This window comes from Myripristis murdjan, chromosome 14 (genome assembly GCF_902150065.1).
Source record: "Myripristis murdjan chromosome 14, fMyrMur1.1, whole genome shotgun sequence".
In the NCBI taxonomy this organism is placed as follows: domain Eukaryota; kingdom Metazoa; phylum Chordata; class Actinopteri; order Holocentriformes; family Holocentridae; genus Myripristis; species Myripristis murdjan.
Window position 1 is genome coordinate 28,631,375 of NC_043993.1, and position 19,442 is coordinate 28,650,816.

The window sequence follows — 19,442 nt, forward strand, 5'->3', positions numbered from 1 at the left end:
TGCCTTTAAAAGCTGCCTGTCAACGCTGAAAGATAAGTCCTTGGACAGCACACAGCCAGCTGTCATTCAGTTGTATGTGGTTTTAACCATGGCTCCAGAAATGAAATACAATCCTGCTGTTGGCCTTACATGGATAGAAAGGGATCGTAGCTAATACAAAGAAATGTATTTAACATAGCTGATAGTGCTTGAGATTTCATGGATTTATTACTGTATGTTTGTTGGGGAATAGCTGGCACCTCCACAAAACCTTCCTTTATTACTAGTTGACAGTCCATTCTATTAACCTCCTTTAAACTGTAAAATATAGATAAAATATTTGGCATGATAAATTCCTAAAATCAAATAAATAAACATGGGAACATTCTTGGGACACGCTCTCCTGTGGAAAAAAACATGCAAACAGTTATGGTTTTGTTAAGTGCCTCTCCTCCCTCAAGGTTTCCAAGCAGAAGGTAGTGGGGACCGTTCATCTAATGGCTTTTAGGTGGTGTATGTATCTCGGCTGAACCGAGCGCTTCTGCTTGGGGTTTTTTGGGACTGGGGAGGGAGGGAGGGAGGGAGTGGAGAGGGAGGGGTGTGAAAGCCCAGCAGGACAGAGCCTTTAAGAACTAACTCATAAATTTTACAGTCGACACTGGTCAGAACAAGCCATGTGGAAATGATGTTAAGCGCAGGCTTTTAATGGGGAAGAGACCACCTTGTGAGACTGATCTAAATATGACCCAAGGAAGTTTAAGGCTCAAAAATCTTTCATTACTGTCTTCTATAACCAGAGACGTCATGCCCCGTCTATTTGAGATGTTACACGCGTACAGCTCGGTGGCAAGAGTAGGAGAGTCGGAGCGACTGCCATGAGAATGGCCAACTTATCTCATGGGAAGGTCTGGGCTCTCTGAGGACAGATTAGCTCCTGTCTGTGGGGCCCGATGGAGGGACAGCGGCAACGCTTAAAGCTACACGTGAGTTAACCAAACCACAGGCAAGCTCAAGGAAGGTGAGCCTCCGGGAGACCAATTCCATTGGTGTGCACAAAAAAAGGTAAATAATATGCCAAATTGCAAAGTCGTAATGCATTAGAGCGTGACATGCAATTTCACATCTAAAACTAGCTGTCAATCCATAATGGTGCAAGTGTTGTAATATCAAAACAACATAATAAGCAGATCTGTTAATCAACCCACTTTAATGTCTGTTTTTAACATAATTACGGGCTAATCCAAGCAGAGGGAAACACAACCATGTTATTAATTCCACTCAGTATTAATCTTTTATGGTTACCTGGTGAGCCCCAACTGACTGACTGAATCAAACAGGCTGATGTATTCTGCCTATGGATTATATTTGAACAGCAGAACGAATGCATGCACACAGTGAATTAATGTCAAACAAGTTCAAAGTCTTTTTAAACTCAGGAAGAAAGAGGAGGCGAGAATAAAGCCTGGAAGGGTGACAGAAAAATAGCACGTCAGGCAAAAGTGCACGAGAGCAAATGAGAGAAACCGAACAAAAAAACAGCCATAGGGAGCATAAACTCCTGCTGAAATGTCCTTTCGATAATGGAGGATGGGAAAGTGCTGAGGCAGAACTTTTCACATCTATTACTAGAACAAGTGGCTTAGCCTGTCCTGCTGATATAAAACAAGAACAGAGGAGCACTGCCAAAGATCTACAGTGAATTCTTAGTCTCCTTGCCAACTCCCCAGCCTTATTTCACCAGAAACACCAAGTGGGCTTTCATCCCTAAGAAGATTTACTTCCTCTGAAAAGGCGAAAACAAAATCAGAACATCAGCCATTAAGACCCACAAATCACTGAAGCACTCTCTTGACCCCCACTGAAATAAAACAAGAACGGGGGGCAAGGGGTTATTTGCATGTGGGGGGGTCACAGCATAGACATGCAAGATGCAAGAGAAAGCCGCTATCTGAATCTATCTATCTTGTTGCAACTACAAATTTTAAAGTTTATATTCAAAATAGCGAATTAGACTTTTCTCCCATTATGAAACTGAAGTGTAAACCCGAGTTAAAAGCTGGGCTGCCTGCCTGACAAAGCAACTTTGTCTGACATGAATGCAGTTCCACTCCAAATCTCCAGGACTGCCTCCCTGCCGAGAGGTTGCAGGTCAAATGAGGAGGGTGACTTGTTTCAAACATGTAAGTAGGAGTGTGCCAATGAAAGAGAAAGAAGCAGTTAACAATGGCAAAATGAAAACTGGGCTGGAACTGAGGGTAACTTAAGGGAAAGTTGCACGCCAAAGGGATCGAGTTGTCTCATGAGGATCTTCTGAACTGGAACATGGGAGGTTGTTTCTGCTGGCTGAAGACAAACTCTGCTAAGCCACTCTCTGCACCTCTGTGTATGTAAATATCTATATGCCTCCGCATCCTCTCCAGAAAGAGCAGTCATATCTGTGCCTGGGAAACATAGAGAAAAATTATATTCGACAAACTCAGCCACTATTCTCTCAATACAGATGGTGTCATGCTCAGATGACGCTCTGACTCATATAACATTGCCAATATAGTCACTTTGTCTGACTGCACAAAGTCCAGTCTTGACGCCGACAGAAATCCTCACACCTACATAACCGACTGTCTCACTGCTGAAAACTCCAGCTCGCTTACCCATCCTCAAGCCAGCCTTATCAAATCCTAGAAGGTATATGTGTCATGACACATAAGATCAAGAATGTCAGAATATTCACTTCTCTGTGGCCCTGCGGGGAAAACGACATAAAACATGGATGGCACCTCGGCTCTATCAAGTCTGCAATCCAGACAGGGTGAGAAATTTCTTTCATTTCAACTTGAAGGGCTTCAAAATAAATCTGAATACTGCGATATATCAAAGCCCGTGCTTCTTATCATTCTGTGGTGGGTTGTACGGAAAAAAAAAAAGATTAAGCCATGCTCGGTCTTAGCAACTAAAATTAAGGCTAAGCTGAGCCAACCCCCCACCCCCCACCCCACACTCAAGATAACCCCCTTACCCACCCAATTCCACTTAAAAAGAACTGGCTGCTAATGGCCATGAGTAGAAGAGTCCTTTTAAACTCAAACTCTAGTACCACACCAATAAAAGTATCCGCCACTAGTCAACTGAAAGAGGTTTATAATCCTCACAGAAGGGACAGAGTCGAGAGAGGCAGAGGGCGAAAGATAACGATCAAAGAAAATCCGCCAACTTTTCTATTGCTATTCCCGTCCCCTCCCTCATCTGCAATTCTTTTTAGCAGGCCGGCCTCCCTCTAACAGAATTTGTTGTTTTACGGCTTTGTTATGTCCTTTTTTCTTTCCCTCGATTTTTCCACCCAAGCCAGGGAATTGATTTGCAAATGTGCATTCAAAGTTAAATTGGCAGCAGCGAGGGAGGTGGGCTGGAGAGCTTTCTCCGCAGCCTCCTACTCTTTGACGCTGTGGGGACAACAAAATGAGGCACTTGCATGAGAATACAAACTGCCACCCATAAAGCGGCGACCCTCTTAATTGAGCCCCTGTTGACGCCGAGCATCTAAATGGGCAAGGTCAACTTTCCAAAAGGAAATTGGGTGTTTTTTATCATGTCCCTCTTGAGGCCATCAACAGTTTCATGGGTAGGGGCTCAAGCTGCTTCTTTCTCCCCTCTCCTTTGAGCAGCTGGGATCATGGAAATTGGGAGCAAGAGACTCAAGTCCCACAACAGCTTAAAAAAATGCCCTTTCCACCAACAACTCTGTTTGACGCTCCCTCTGAGGACAGCCTTGTTCTCTGGCAAACCAGCTGAAATGAGTTTTGGCTAGATGCTTGGGCAAACTGACAAGGCAGAAGCGGCTTGCCTGTGATGGAGAGCAAAACAGTAGCTTCTTTTCACGTCCAACAGGAAAAGAGAGTTTAGCCAAACAGACCACTTCTACGCAAAAAAAAGTTCCCTCTGGTGAAACACGGTTGAGAGGCTTGGGGAGTTGATTAAGCTTTGATTTAGTTCCAAGTAAAGAAATGACTCTGGGGGGCAACAAAAAGTCCTTTTACATGGAGATTTCAGCCTGTTTGCCTTTGAAACGGTCTCCATCCGAATGCACTCCTCTTGAAGCTTCTGCAGCAATTTCCAGCCTGATAAATCAATAGTGTTGTCTTCGGGAAAACATCAAATAAACACTGATAATTTGGAGGCTATTTCTGCCAAGCTATTCTCACCATTCAAAAGGACCGAGGATGTAATAACTCGAAAAGCGCTCAAAACTCAAGAACTTACATGCAAACTGCCCAACATCCTTGAAGTTATCACAAATCCTGCCAAGAGTTGTTGACTCCAGCTCCAGTAGCTTGCCAGTAACAAACATTGATTTTCTCCGCTGGCTTCACTGAGGGGTTTTAGGGGTTTTGCTTTGAAAGAACAGGGAGCGGGAATTGTAAGGCTCTGGGACGCTTACTCTTGACTCGATTTTTCTGTAACTGTTGATGCTGCTGTAACTGATGAGAGCAAGAAGAGACAGGCGGAAATAGAGGGGAAAATACTTGAGAGAGGGCAGAAACAGCAGACATCGCTGCCCTTGGCAAAAACAATGCTTAAAGGGACAGTTCATGCAAAACGCAAAGAAAAAAAAAAGAAGATATTTACTCTTGGTGCAATTTATTCATCCTGATAGCTGTTATGCAATATGTTGAGTTTTGGGTTTTCCATATTATTCACTATCTCTCGCCACTCCAACACAAAGCGGTTGGATAAGTACCTGTTTGTGCAGCTCAAACCGTCAAGAATTTACATGTGAAAAACTCAGCAGCAACAGCTCTTTCCAAAAACAATTCATTGATACCCAACATAATCCACAGCCCTCAGGGACAAGTTTTGTTTGCAACTATTTCCTGCTGAAGAACGCTGAAAAACTGCGTCTATCCGCCCTGAAGGAGGCTTTCTTCAGCCTCTTCGGGGTAGATAGACAGCTGCCTACGGATTCAGATGGCCAGTGTTCTTCAGCAGGAAGTAGTTCCCGATGAAACTCTGCCCCTTTGACGGCTGTGGATTATGCCGGATTTAAGCGTCACTCTGTTTGAGAAGAGCTGTTGACTGTTTCACATGTAAATTTTTGACAGTTTGAGCTCCACAAACGCGTTCCGATCTAAATCGCATTGTGCTGCGCTGGCAGGAGACAGCAAACATCACACACAACTCAAAACTATTCTATGGCTCTTTTCCACTGCTTGGTACCAGCTCGACTCTCCTCGCTTTTTTGGATTTCCATTGGGCAGAAGTTCGGGATAGTACCTGGTACCTGATACTATTTTTAGTGCAACCTCACAAAAGGGTCCAAGTGAGCCAATACTAAAAGGTGACGTGAAAACACACTGAAGACCACTGATTGGTCAGAAAGAAACTGAACAGCTCTGAAACAGAGCTGCTTACAACCAGGAAATACCATATCGAGATTTGTTAAAGTAGTATTGTAGTTGATAATATATCCATGTAAAATAAAATACATATTTTTCATCAAATCTCCTAGTTACACTAATATTATTCATGCGAAGCAGCTATTTTCTGTTAGTTTTGTTGTGTGGGGGTGGATAGAGAAGGGAGGTCAAATTAGTCAAAACACCCAAAGCAACCAGTGGGGCTTCACTATGAGGAGCTACGATGTGCAATGGAAAATTAAATCCATAAAAGAAAAGTGAGAAAAGCATGCAAGAGACAAGGGCCACAAGCCACACAGAATCTGAATGAATAGTCACTACGGCACTAGGGTTAATTTGGAAATCTCTTTTTCTGTATTTGGTGTGAAAAATCACAGCTGGGAAACAACTTCATCACATGTGTCTTACAAAAGGCTGTATGTCAAAGTTGGGTAATTTGAGGCTTATCACTAATAATCAGTCCACGGGGTTCACCAGTGAGGCGCAGTGTGTTTTCTCGCCCACTCATGTCGGGGGGAAATGCTACAGGGGTCCAGGATTGCTCTACTACTAGTTGTGGGTGGCCCACCACAGCTGGGGGAAATGCCATTGGCTTCCTGTCCCACAGCAGAATATTTTAGGATTAGTTTCAACTAGATCTGTGCTCACTCACACATGCATGGACACACACACACACACACACACACACACACACACACACACAAACTGCTATCAGCTCCTATCTGTCTGACCACATACATCACACATATCACATATCAGGAGAGGAAAGGGTCGAGACACAAACTTCCTGGACATTCCTATGGGCCCAGTCTGTAACTCCAATAGAAAACAAAAGGGCTGCCCTCAAAAAATAAAAAAACTGTAGAGGTTATTATTATTTTCTTCTCAAATTGATTGATTGACGCTGGAATGAGAGCTGTGAATCTACATCTAGGTTTGCTTACTGTTGCTTAATGTTTGCATCGAGGAGAACTGAGCTGGATTTGGAGTCTCAGCTCATTTTCCATCCAAAACTCAAGCCCTTTAATAATGTGAATGAGGACACCCATAATTTGGGCTTTGGGGGTCAACAATGAATGAGGGCTATGGGGCTTATCAGATATGAAACTACGCTGCTTACAGCCATGCTGCTCAGGCTTGCTTGTACTAAATTTAAATTTTTATTGATCTTTTTTGGGATGACATATTGTTGGCACAACAAGGATAACAGATGGATTTTGCGGGCTATATAATCCCTGCTCATGTCTGAAACACATGTTAACAACTACCTATAAAAAGACTGCTATACTCAGGGACAGTATAGATGACTAATTTCATTGCAACAACAGCAACATAACAGAGGAAAATAGATTCATGTACCTTCAAACCCTGATGGAAATATGTGCTTTAGTCAGTAAAAATTAAAGTCGGTTCTGACGCCCACATATAAAATGGCCCGTATAATTATAAGAAGTTCAATAGGTATGAGAGGTGCGTGCAGATCCTGTTGCTCATCATTTCTCTCAATGTTATTTTCTTTGCTTTTTTCCCTGCCAAGTGGTATTTACGAAGGAAAAAAGCACTCTAATTGCTTCCTCACCCCAGTCACGTTTCTTTTATAGGTATTTCCATTAGGCATATATGTCAATTGTCAACCACAGCTGATGGCTTTTCTTCCTTTCGTGAAGAGTTACTAGACAGAGCAAACAATTAGCCAAAGAGGCTCTCTCACTGCCTCTTCTCCTCAAGTCACTTTCTTGCACATCAACACTTGCCTTTCAAAATAACAGGTATCCAGCGAATGTCACTTTTCAGAAGGAGCCATCCCTGTCAGTTTTAAACACAGCCATTAAATCGGTGACAGTGGCTGTCGTAATTCCTCCGCTGCGACATCACCTTGATATACCGGCGCTGAGAAATGATCCATTATCAGTTTACGTTTTTCTCACACTGAGCTTTCAAGTGCCAGGCTTTTGCAAATTTATCCAACCCCCCCTCGCCATCTAAAACCCAGAGCTGAGGTGACAGCAGTAGATCTACCGGTAGGTGTGTTGGGAGGGGGTTTCCTTTGGACTCTTGACAGCAGATTCTCCATTTTTTGGCACGCTTCAAAATGCACACCAGGCAAGTCCGTCAACAATAAAAACTGGGTGAGCTGGAAAATCTGAGTGACTGTGTCTGGATAGTCTTGTAGATGAAAGCTCTACTCTTCTGGAAGACAAGCGGTCAGACACTGAAGTAGTCGACAGCTGGATGTGATGGTGCAAAAATCTTTCTGCAGGTAAACTGGGCCGCTGCATTCATTCTTTAATCCCTCTCTGCCCTATAACAGTCACTTGTGCAGCCATAACCTTTGTCACTTACATGTCTCTGCATTACATGGGATAATAATGCATCGGTAAGCCAATACAACAACATAATTCTCACCAACTTCTTTTACATAAGGCTTTATAATCCATTTACTATTATAATGACTTCCATTTATAATGTACACCTAATGGAAATCCCATCTGCTCAGACAGCTGGGACTTACAGCATGGGATATAATGAATGCCATGTATAGAGCTTTTCCATAGGAGTCATTTTGACATGAAATTGCAAGGTAAACACAGGTGTTACTAATAATATTAATTAAGGTTCTGTTTAAGTCTAACAGCACCAGGATTCTGGCTCTGCTCACGCTGGCTCACTGAAAAGGCTCTGCTAACGTTAAATGGGAAGGAACCTCTATTAATGTCACTTATAACATCTGTGTTTGCCTGCTATTTCAGGCAAAAGTGCCTGCTTGAAAAAGTATATAAAAAATAAAAATTCTATTTAAAAAAAATAAAAATCCTTAGATAAAAAAAGATAAAAATACAAACATGTATAATAAAATAATATATGAAAATTAAATAATATAATAAAAAATGTATTAAAAAATACAGCTTCACTGTCCAAGCATATTTGGCTACTTATGTGCATAAGATAACACATGTACATCCATATGGACTGAATATGTGATGTAACAGGATGTACAAGCAGTGTACGTGTAGGTCAGCTCCCCTGACTGCTCCATACTGTCTACTATTATAACACACACACACACACACACACACATACACTCACACATACCTTATAGATCTGTGAAGCACATATATACTGCATCTCTCTGTCACATTCTCTCACACACTTAAACAAAATGCCTTTCTGAGAGCGCTCAGTGTTAGATGACATTACGGATGCGTCCCATTTTTTGTGGGCAAAGAGGATGCAGAGGATGAAGATTCCTCTCCGGAGAGGGAGTTGGCAGATTTTTCAGCGTTGGAGGAGTCAACACTGCCAGGGCGTTTGATGGGAAAGTTTTGGCAGAATGTGTGAATTCATGCATATCACTTTTTTTGAAAAAACGCTTCGATCCTGCAGTTTTGACACCAAGTCGAATCCCTGTGCGTGGAGAACAAAGGGATGGTGATTTTGATATTGCACATGCAAATAAAACTGTATCCTGTAATTAATAGCTATTGCTTTTCAGGCAAAAGCAGACTAGTGCATGCAAATTTCTTTCATACTTCTCTGGTGCACAAATACAGCCTGAAAAAACACACTGTCCTGCACTCTGTATGACACAGACTTCATTATATTCAGACAACAGTGGCCCGTGGTTAGCCTCACTCCACATCTATTTCAGCACTGTGACCAGCACTGGAGGGGTCACCCTTCCCAAAACCACTGGAACTAATGTTGGGGGCCATCCATCTGTCCACAGCCGGGAGGGGTGCTTACACGGTATTGTGCCGGGCCCCTTAGGCGGTCACACTTGAGACCTTCATGGAGAGGGGATAGCTGACTTGTCCTGTCAGCACCCGCTGCTAAATAGAGTTCCTCTGCAGTTTAGCTGCTCTCCCTTTGATGCCCGATGGAAATACTTTGATGCCCCTGCCTCGTGTTTATTTTGGCCCTCGGAAGTAGGAATGTGCAGCGCAGATATTAAGTATTACCATTAAGAGAAGAAGTGCAACCCTTGGTTTACAGAGTGGGTTGCTCTGTGAAAACACCCTCAGGTTACATTTGGAAAGGCAAAGTGATGAGGCTTTTTTTGTGTCCAATACTGCAGTTGAATGCACAAATAGCTTGTTAATAATGCATCATAATGTGCCGTCAAACTGCTGTGTAATGAATATTTGGGACTGTACCTAATAAGTGACTATTCAGTGACGAGCAGCAGGAACTCTGATGCTGACTTTTTTTTTTTCATTATTAATATTACTGAATTCTTGTGTGGCTAATTTTAGCAGGCAAAACTGAGTAACAAAGGCGGAAATAGGCAACTAAGCTTCAGACGGCAATTTTAGTGCATGATTAGAGTTGTTGCTTCCTATGATGACAGGAAAAGGATGTTTAGCTCCTTGGCCTCTCTTTCAAGTGTTATTTTTCAGTCAGTGCAAATTATGATTTGCAAGTTGTTTGAAACCATCCATATCCCGTAAGGATCAATGTAGGCTATCATGCCAAAGCCAGCTGAGCTATTGACAGCCTGATTGATCTGTGGAGAACAGATGGGCTGACAGGTGGGATAGGAGGAGTGTGTGTGTGTGTGTGTGTGTGTGTTTGTTCTCTAAAATAACTACAAAGGTTTCCCTTTCTCCTTCTCCCTCCAGACATCTCCACGGCGTCAATGTGCAAAATGGGGGGAAAAAAATACTAATAGCGGGGCGACTGCAGCCCGCCTTGGCTTGTTGTCGTGATGTCACAGCGATGACTCACTGCAGCACAAGTCATTCACAACACCAATGAGGCGGTGACTCAAACACTGTGACTGCTAAGCCTAAGTTGTGCTTGTTAAATAACATTTTCCTAACTAGATTGAAGTTAACTCTTTGCAGTGCGGAGGAGTTTCCTCCTACTATGTGTTTGTGTGTTTTTTTAACGAGCAACAGACACCGTCACAGAGGGTGTCGGGTTCAACAACAACAACTACAGCTGAACCAAAATAGTTTTTTGAAGAGCATTGCCAATTTTATTTCTTGAATTCATGCAGCCAGTAGATGATAGTTTATGCTGATTTTCAATACCTTTAAATATGATCATTTCCTGCCCCCCGAATCCAGAAAATTGTATTCTTGGCAGGGTGGAAAAGCCTCAATAACAGCATTTAAACCACAGGACACAAAAACTCTCTCCTGAAACCCATGATGATCATAATTAGAATAAATTATGTGGTACATGAGTGGCTCTTATCAAAGAGCCTCATTAGAGGCAATTCAGTTTAAGGTCTGCTCAAAGACAACCAGTGTAGTACAGAACATATCAAACACATTGCACCTTATCAATCATAGCACAGGCAGACGACTCTGCCTGCATGAGCTTTCTGATACCAGAACGATATCTCTTACCCTGGGTGAGAGAGACTGTCCTGTCATCAGAAGGTCTCAGCTTCAATCCCAGCAACAGCTGTGACTGCTGTCAAAGTGTCCTTGATCAAAACACTGGAACTGTCTGCTCACTCATTGTAGGCTGTGTCACTCCAGATTGCAGTATCACCAAAATGTCTATAATGAAAACCCCAAGCAACCAATGCAGAACCTGGAACAGTGAAAACAGCTCGGTAGCTGCTCCATTTCAGCCATATCACACCCCACCACACCCCCCGTCCTTGAGGAAGCCAGGCTGTACATGAGCACTGTAATTACAGAGCGGGTAGAAAGGTTTGACGCGGGCTATTTGATTTGCTTCCTGCCCTGTTTGGGGACATTCATGAGAAAACAGACAGCTGTTTTCAGGCCCCGACTTCCAGTCACTTCAAAAGGTAGCAGGGCAAACACATGGCCTGTTGACGGCCGTTCAGGAGACCTGCCAGCCACCGCTGGGTTGACTGATGGCGACGGGAGTTGACTGACAGTAACAGCGCAGAGTCAAGTGTCACCTTACTGACAAAACAGTATAAAGCGTGGGGGCCCTGAAACACGACTCTGGCTCCGGATGAAGGCGCTCATCAGATGGGAGACAGAGAGAGGAGACGGGCGTCAAAGATGGAGTTTTGTTTGTCTTTTTTACCTCTTATGCTGTTTCATTTAAAAGCACTTCACTCTTAACACTACCGGCCACAGCAGTAGTCACTATAAGTCACTCTGGATCACCATGTCAGAGTCACATGCCAATGTGGGTTTGAAGTGTAATTTCTGCCCATACGGAAATGTCTGATGGCAAAAAAAAAAAAAAAATGCACAAGCTCCTTCAAAAAGTCCCTGAATGACAGAAGATTTTTACTAAAGTGAAAATAAATAGCTCTAATCCGGCCTTTGTAGTCCCAAAGGAGCATCTGGAGTCACTGAAGGAGCGCTTACACAGATGCTGAGTTCATCTGCTCCGGGTTCATAACCAATGTTTACAGCCTTGTAAAAAGTGGAGCCTCAGCAGCAGGGCCAGGCCCGAGACACCACGCTGTCAGAAACTATACAGTCCCACTTATACAGAAAAAAATAGCTTTTGTACATCACGGCTGGGCATGTTTCTGTGAATAAGTATGAGATAGACATAGGTGGGGATGCTGACAGGGATTGTGGGGCCCACTGGAAGCAATTTAACAGTTATTAGTCTTTGATTGAGGCTCCCTGTTTCCTGCAGTCGGTCTCATTTAACTGTGTTTCATTAGATCATCCCAGCAGTGACTCAGTCTTGCAACACTAGTACCTAATGGCTCGTGTGGTGTTCCTCGCTTTCTCACTCCGTATCTTACTTATCATGAGAAAGTGAAAGAAATGGAAATTAGAGGTGCTTGCAGTGTCCACACAGCTTCGATTAGACTGTCATTATAACAAAGTAATTAAACAACAGCCCCTCCGCCTGCTGTGATCCACGTGTCTAGGAATGCAGAGGAGGCAGAGAACTGCGGCTTGCCTGCATCTTTACACATTTCACATTATTTATCACCACATCACCTGGCTGGATCCATGCAATTGTGGCGCCACACAGAGCCAAATCTATAGGGAAATTTGCTTGCTACGAAGGAGGAGTGCAAACAGTTGGAAACGGAGAAGCTGAATGGCCCCTGCTGATTTCCCCCTCAAAACTGCAGTCTGGAAAGGGAAATCTCTTCACTTCAAAAGCCACAAAAGCAGAGATAAATGGTCAGGCTTGAATCACAAAGAAAAAAAATCAATTTGTTTTGGGGACTAGATGCTGGTGTGAATCCACTATCGTGGTCCCCTGAGCAAAGCATAAGCTTACAGTATCCAGGAGTCATTTATAATGCCCTGATACTTTCATATAAAAACAGGGCTTCCTAACTTTTTCCCATGTCCAGGATCCACAAATATATGAATTGGGCTTGGGGCCAACATGACAAGATCTCATCTAAGAGGATTTGTGCTGTTAGTTGGGGTTTAGTGTGCTGCATTAAGGGAGGAGGCAGTAAACATAAAACATTTATCATCAAGTGAGTGAAATAAAGGACCCCTGTGGCGCGCCTGAACCACTAACATACAGCATATAGGCTCCATCTGTGCAACAAAAACCCATACAAAAATAAAATAAAATAAAATAAAATAAAATAAAAAAATCAAGCACATGACATGTCAAACTCACCATAAGCCAAAGTTGTGAGCGCACATAAAACCAAAATCAGGCTGTACTCCATTATACCCTCTATTTTCTCATAGACAGGTCTCTGTCTTCACAAGATGCAGTTTGTGAGGAAGGCTGTCCAGCAGCAGCGGCAGCGGCAGCAGCGGTATATCCAAATGGGAGCTGTGATTCCCAGTCTCCAGTCTATGGGATTAAATCTCCGAAAACAGCATCAAACTCCGCAGGCAGCATCCCAGCCGCAGCAGAGCCCAAGAAGAAGTTGAAACATCCCACCGAGAAACTTTTTTCCCCTGCCCAGTCTAATTCCTCGGGTGGTCCGTGAACCCCAAGCCGCAGGTGATGAGAGGAGAGGCGGCGTTGAGTGGCAGGGAGCGCCCGGTCAGTCCCCGGCTCTCCCGTTTGTACATTAATGTCACAGAGGAGAAATATTCATAACTGCTTCATTTTTGAAATGTTTTTAGTCCCGGAGTGAATTAAGTCATTGCGCTCGGAGAAATAAAAACTCCACTTTGTTAAAAACAGACTTCAGCATTTCCCGTCCACAGGCCACTGTCTCTCCCTCTCCCTCTCCTCGCCTCCTCAACTGGAACTGAATTACAAGCCCCATCACAAACAACACGGTCCCGTAGCCAAAACACACGAGTGTCAAACCAGCCATAACAGGACACGAAACTTCCGGTAGCTACTTTTAAAATTAAAAGCCTGAGAATAAGCGCAAATGTGGAAATAATCAAAGACTATACCTATTTAGGGGGAATTTGTAGCAAATAATAATAGGCCCGTTTTAGGGGGGTTTCCTTAGAAAATAGTTCTTTTCATAGCATTTTCCCCCCAAAGCCAAATAAGTCAATGGCCACCTTTATAGAGAGAGCTGCTAAAATGCTGAAAGAATAGGTGGTTTTCTCCAAAATGAAGTTCAGCAATTAATTACCCTGCACAAAAGGTTGTTTTCTTTAATCAGGAATTGTTTTTTTTTTTTTTTTTTTTTTTTTTTTTTTGCAGTTGTAGCTCAGTATTTAAGGTGGTAATTCCACTGAGTATTTTGATTTATGTTCCTTTGTAGGCTCCATTCAGTCATTATTTTGTTAAACTTCTTGTTATGTGACTATTTTGTTTGAATGTTTGTTTTTGTATCTGTTTTACAAGTAAGGTTTCATACTGAATGTAGTGAATCCACTGAGTGTTTTATTTTGTTACTCTGTGCTCACACCCAGTGCTTTCTCATTCATTGTTTTAAGCGAAACATTTTATGCATTTATTTTTGAAGGGACCTGCATTGAACATCCGGTCTGATCCTGGCTAATTGACGGACACAGAGCTGCTCTCTTAAAGGGCCAGTCGGTGTGTTTAAACAGGAGCGGAGGAGAAGGTGAAGGGAAAGGGAGAGGCGGATGTAATGTTATGAGCCTCGTCCTGTGTTAAGATTCACTTTATCTCTCCCTTCATTCTGAACCTGTGATAGGTTTTCCTGTATCCACACAATAAACACATTTTTTTTGTCCCTTATTCATTATTCACTATGTTCATTATTAATTTTGAGAAACAAAATCATTCAAGTTGCCTACAGTCAAAATCCTGAGTAGATTTAGCATGCACATTTTATCCATGCTATTTTTAAAAACATATTTCTAGTCTTTTTAGAAACAAAAAAAGTACAAAAACTACCTTTATAGCACAAATGGAACCTAAATCCATTCACTACTAAAGCAGTGCAGTTGTCTGGCAACAGAAACAGAGAGCTATGTTAACAACAACATCAAGTTCATTTTATGTTTCATTAAACTCAAAATACTGGTGATAACAGCCTGAGCTGGAAGTGAAGGAAAGTGGTTTTCTCGGTATTACGGGCCACGGTGAAAGCTGCTCCTCCAGGCTGAAACATCCCTCTCATTCTGTCTCTATTCAGATGGTAGAGCATGAAAGTGACACTTTAAGTGTCACCAATCGGTGAAAAGCAAGGATACTGTGGTCTTAAAATGATCTCTTAGAGTGCATCCACGTACACCTACCCCCAAAACTTCAAATATGAGTTACCTAATGTGCTTCTGGATATCAGTTTAAGCACACAGCAGGAGAAATGTTATTTGTTTGTTTGATTTATTTTGTAGTGCCTCTGTATGGCAGATTTGGGACACATGGCCTAGTGAAGGTACGCTTCTCTGGAAGTTTATAACATCACTTTGACTGTGCAGCAACAGGAAAATGGATGATGTCAACATTTCATCATCATCATCATCATCATCAACAACAACATCATCATCATTTCCTAAGGGTGAAGCAAACGTGTTGCAGCCTCTAATGGAACTTTGGATTCCTTCAGTCACTTGGAGTGTGAATATCACACATTTCCTGCATTTGATATCTGTCATCTGAAGGCATCTCAAGGCTTCTGATTCGGCTGGAATGAAATTGTTGTCAAAGTCACACCATTCAAAGAGGTGCAAATGTCAACCTTTATCTCATAGCCTTTATCTAACCATAGAGGCATAAATTATGTTGGCAGTGGTATGAATCCAAATGCAAATTGGTCTAACATGTGAAAGACCTTTGATCGCGCCGACTGTGGTGCTATGTATACAAATCAGGCAATAAAAATGACTCACGCGCTAAGTGATCCAAACAAACCACACACACCACAGCGAAATGTCACAATTTATCTGAGCGCGGGCCGTGCCTGCACTTGATGGGAAGCGAAAAGCAATATTACATGTGCCAGGAGATATGGCAAACTGCAGCCGATGAGACTTGACATACCAACAACCGCAATTCTGCATTGAAGCAATAAGGAGTGATTGGGGAGAGTGCTGTTGAACTGAATAAATATTAGGGGTCAGACAGAATCGGTAAACACACAGCTCTTGACATTTATAGAAATGCATTGGATGGTGGTATGTACTAAGCAGCGCATGGCAATATAAGAATCAGACTTTTTTTTTTTTTTTAATGTTGAGGGAATAGAAATAATGCTCCACCACCAAAAGTCACAAGACTAAAATGACAAAGAGTTTTGAGAATAAAGAGCTCCTTTTTGGTTTAACAACAGCACAGAGAACAAGGCACCCCTTAAACAGCCTCGATATTTGTTTCATGTTTTATGCATGTACATGTTTAATTTAATTGCAGAAACTGATTAATTGAGTGTCGCTCTGTGATTGAATAAAACATGATGAGGCCCTTCACTAAATGCATTTCTGCTCGCCTGTGACTGATGCTGCTACTTTGGTGCCTTCGTCAAACATTTGGCATAGCCGTCAGTGAAATCAAGCAGTCCATGAATTTAGACTAATTATCCACATTAGGTATTGAATTACAACGACGGCCTATCAGCATGGTTCGGTGCCGGGTAGCGCACTCGCAGCTGAGCCATAGATCACAGGAGCCCCCCTGACTTGGTTTTAAGAGGTGTTTTTTTTTTTTTTTTTTGCATTTCATTTGGGTGAATATATGTGGAAGCCCCTCAGAGCCGGCTTTTGGGAAGTGCCTGTGCTAAAACATTTCCTGGCACTGCTATTAAGATACGACTTCTATGATCTATAGAGTCTCTTTGCTTTTAAAGAGAGCCTTGGGTGGGCGGTGAGTTTTCCTTTCTCTCGCCCAGCAGTCATTTGTCGTACATCACCGTTTTACCCCAGGAATTCGCAAATGTTAAACCAAGCATGTCCACTCTTGGATATCTGCAGAGTCGAGAGGGAGCGACAGGAGTTCAAGATTTTTGCAAGCAGAATGACAGGAACATCTGCGCGTGACAGCTTTACCAGCTAATGAATCCATTGACTGTGAACTGTTTTTTTTTTTTTCAATGTACCATACCAACATGATTAATTACCACAGATCCACCACTCAACGTTTTAAGCCAGCAGTTCAAATGTAACAAGACATGTGTCATCCCATGCAGCACGTAGTTCTGCTCTTTGGGGAAAGCATTGGTGCAACCGGGTTTCATTTCATAAATAACCTAATGACTTTAAGTGAATTGAGTCCATAATGTATTCCTGCCCTCTAGATTACTGAATTTTTCGGACGGGGCTGCCACCACAAGCAATTTCATTATGCCAAACTGTTTGGGAGCTGATTAAATGCCAGCATAAAATGAAATAGTAATATCAAGTGTCCACACATTACTCAGAAATCAGAACCGTGATTGCCATGGAGACCAACTGTGAAGCTCCGAATGGCACTTGGACTTATTACACACATTTCACTTTGAGTGTGGGTTGCAAAAATGATTAAGGGAATTGAGTGACTGCAAATACGCCATTAAGATAAGACGAGACAATCCTTCGTTTGCATTGCTGCCTGTCATCTTGTTGTTTACTACTCGTCTCGTTTGTGCCGTCCGCGGCTCCTCGTGCTCTAGCGACGCAGTGTGATTGCTCCATCATTTCTGAGCTCCCGAGGAAAATGAATGTCTTAGCTCGGATCGGCACACAGGTTCTCCCAGCACGGGCTCATCAAAACATCAGCGCCGGTTGCAATTTCGATGCTTTCACACGCATCAAACAGCCTCCAGTAGCTCTGTAAAGTGACTGAACGATTCTTTAAGAGCAGTGTTTCTGTTTGATAAATGTTTGTCAGTTTTTATAGCACACGTAGGACAAACTTATACCTCCATAACCTCAATATCGTCTGTCCAGAGAGCCGTACGGTCGTCATTCACTTCCAAGGCTGGAATAATAGGTGACCTTGGAGGTGTTCATTAAAAGACAAAGGGCACAGTTCTCTCCCCTCACTTGTTCTTTTCTTTGTGGGTTGAATTGGTGTCTAATTTGGTAGATGGTGTATGGATGATTAGCGGTATATCTGCATCTTCCCAAAGGACGAGCATTGACAATCCAGCACTACTAATTGTGCTTTCTCTGGCAGATTTAGCACCGTAACATGCTGTGAACACTGTTTCATGAGACTAATAATAAGGCTATTTTTTAAGACTGGTAGTTAGCCAAGAATGATGAATACTGCATGCCAAAGTAGTGCCATCATGTAGACCTCACTTGTGTTGCCTTGGGTACATAACATAACATTAAAATGGAGTAGGAAGGCATCAACCTGATTTATAAATGACAGAGAGAGAATGAGTGAGTTAATTAAATATTCTCTCATGTCTGGATTTAAAAAATAAAAAAAAATAGAAATAAAAAAAACCTGCATGGGCACAGTGTTCAAAAACTAAAGTAGCCATGACTCTTCTTCCATGAGAGCTGATGAATAAATGGAAAATCACGATGTGCGGTGGCCATCTGCACAAAGCTCTGCCAAATATCCTTTCCTTTATGAGAATAAATCACCTTTAAAGAAATACTCCTACGTTTTGGGCAAAGCACCCCTTTTCCGACGTGCCCAAACTGAGACAAGATGCTCGACACTATTTTCAACTCTGTACGTCCACTGGTTCAGTTCATATGGGTAGCATTTTTCTGTTAGCTTAGCATAAAGACTTGACGTCTATGGGAGTTGTTAGCCTAGCTCAGAAAAAGTGAAAAAATAAACCTAACGGCGACTTAGAGACTGTGTTATTTACATAGTTTCTTTGAAATGCACATCTTGGAATTTAAAAAAAAAAAAAAAAAAAAAACAAGACTCGCTTTCGGAGAAGTTAATTTGTGTTGGATCTACTTATACCTTCAGCGGTTTAAGCGATAAACGTGTAACCAATACACATGACACACTGTGTAAATAAGACAGCTTTGGAGTTGCCGTGAGGTTTATTTTGTCACATTGATGGAGCTAGGCTAACGACTCCCACAGACTTCAAGTCTTTATGCTAAGCTAACATGAAATAAGAAACCAAACCACTGGACGTACAGAAGTGAAAATGGCATCAAACATTTTGTCCCAGCCTGGGTAAGTCAGAAAAAGTTTATTTTGCCCAAAAGCCCCAAAGCTTGGGATATTCCTGATGTGAACCCTGATATTTTTGTGGCCATAATAAGAGGACTCAAGAGGTAATTTTGGCTGTTAGCAATTATAGCTTATGAAGTTGGGGGTGAAAAGCCCCACAGAGACTATGGATGCCCAGAGCAGTTGATGTCAGAGATTAGCTGTTGGTGAATTTACATGTTAAGTAAGCACACACACACACACACACACACACACACACACACACACACACACACACACACAAAAGCAAACATTTCACTTACGTGAAATATTGTTTTATAATAGTGCAAACCCTGAGCTGTGATTTACACCTCCTGCCGCACAACCAAGCGTTTTCACTCCTCTGGCTCGACGCTACATGTTTAAACTACCTTTAAAAAATACCAGCATGGCTGACCATGATGGAATGCTTATTATGTGGTTATAGCCGCCGCAGCCCTGTTGCAAAGGCTCGCAGCAGAAAATAGCAGTGCATTAAGATGGTATCAACAGTGTACTTTGCGGTAAGCACCCTGCACTGTTTGGAGTCACAGGCAGCCCGGTGCATTTGTCCTCAGATCTGATGGCGCAGCCGAGCATGAATAATAACTCATTAGGACTATTGCTTTTGATCTTGCCAGGCTGACCTAG

The 19,442-nt window shown here is 42.5% G+C and overlaps 1 protein-coding gene across 2 annotated transcripts in view; it reads right to left on the minus strand.

Moving 5' to 3' along the window:
- Positions 1 to 13,367, minus strand: part of robo3 (roundabout, axon guidance receptor, homolog 3 (Drosophila)) — a 92,303-nt gene extending 78,936 nt beyond the window's left edge. For both annotated transcript variants that reach the window (XM_030069512.1, XM_030069511.1), the window contains exon 1: positions 12,936 to 13,367. In XM_030069512.1, coding sequence (XP_029925372.1) covers positions 12,936 to 12,987 — 52 coding nt within the window. In that variant the 5' untranslated portion in view covers positions 12,988 to 13,367. The remainder of the gene's footprint in view (positions 1 to 12,935) is intronic.
- Between the last annotated feature and the right edge of the window lie 6,075 nt (positions 13,368 to 19,442).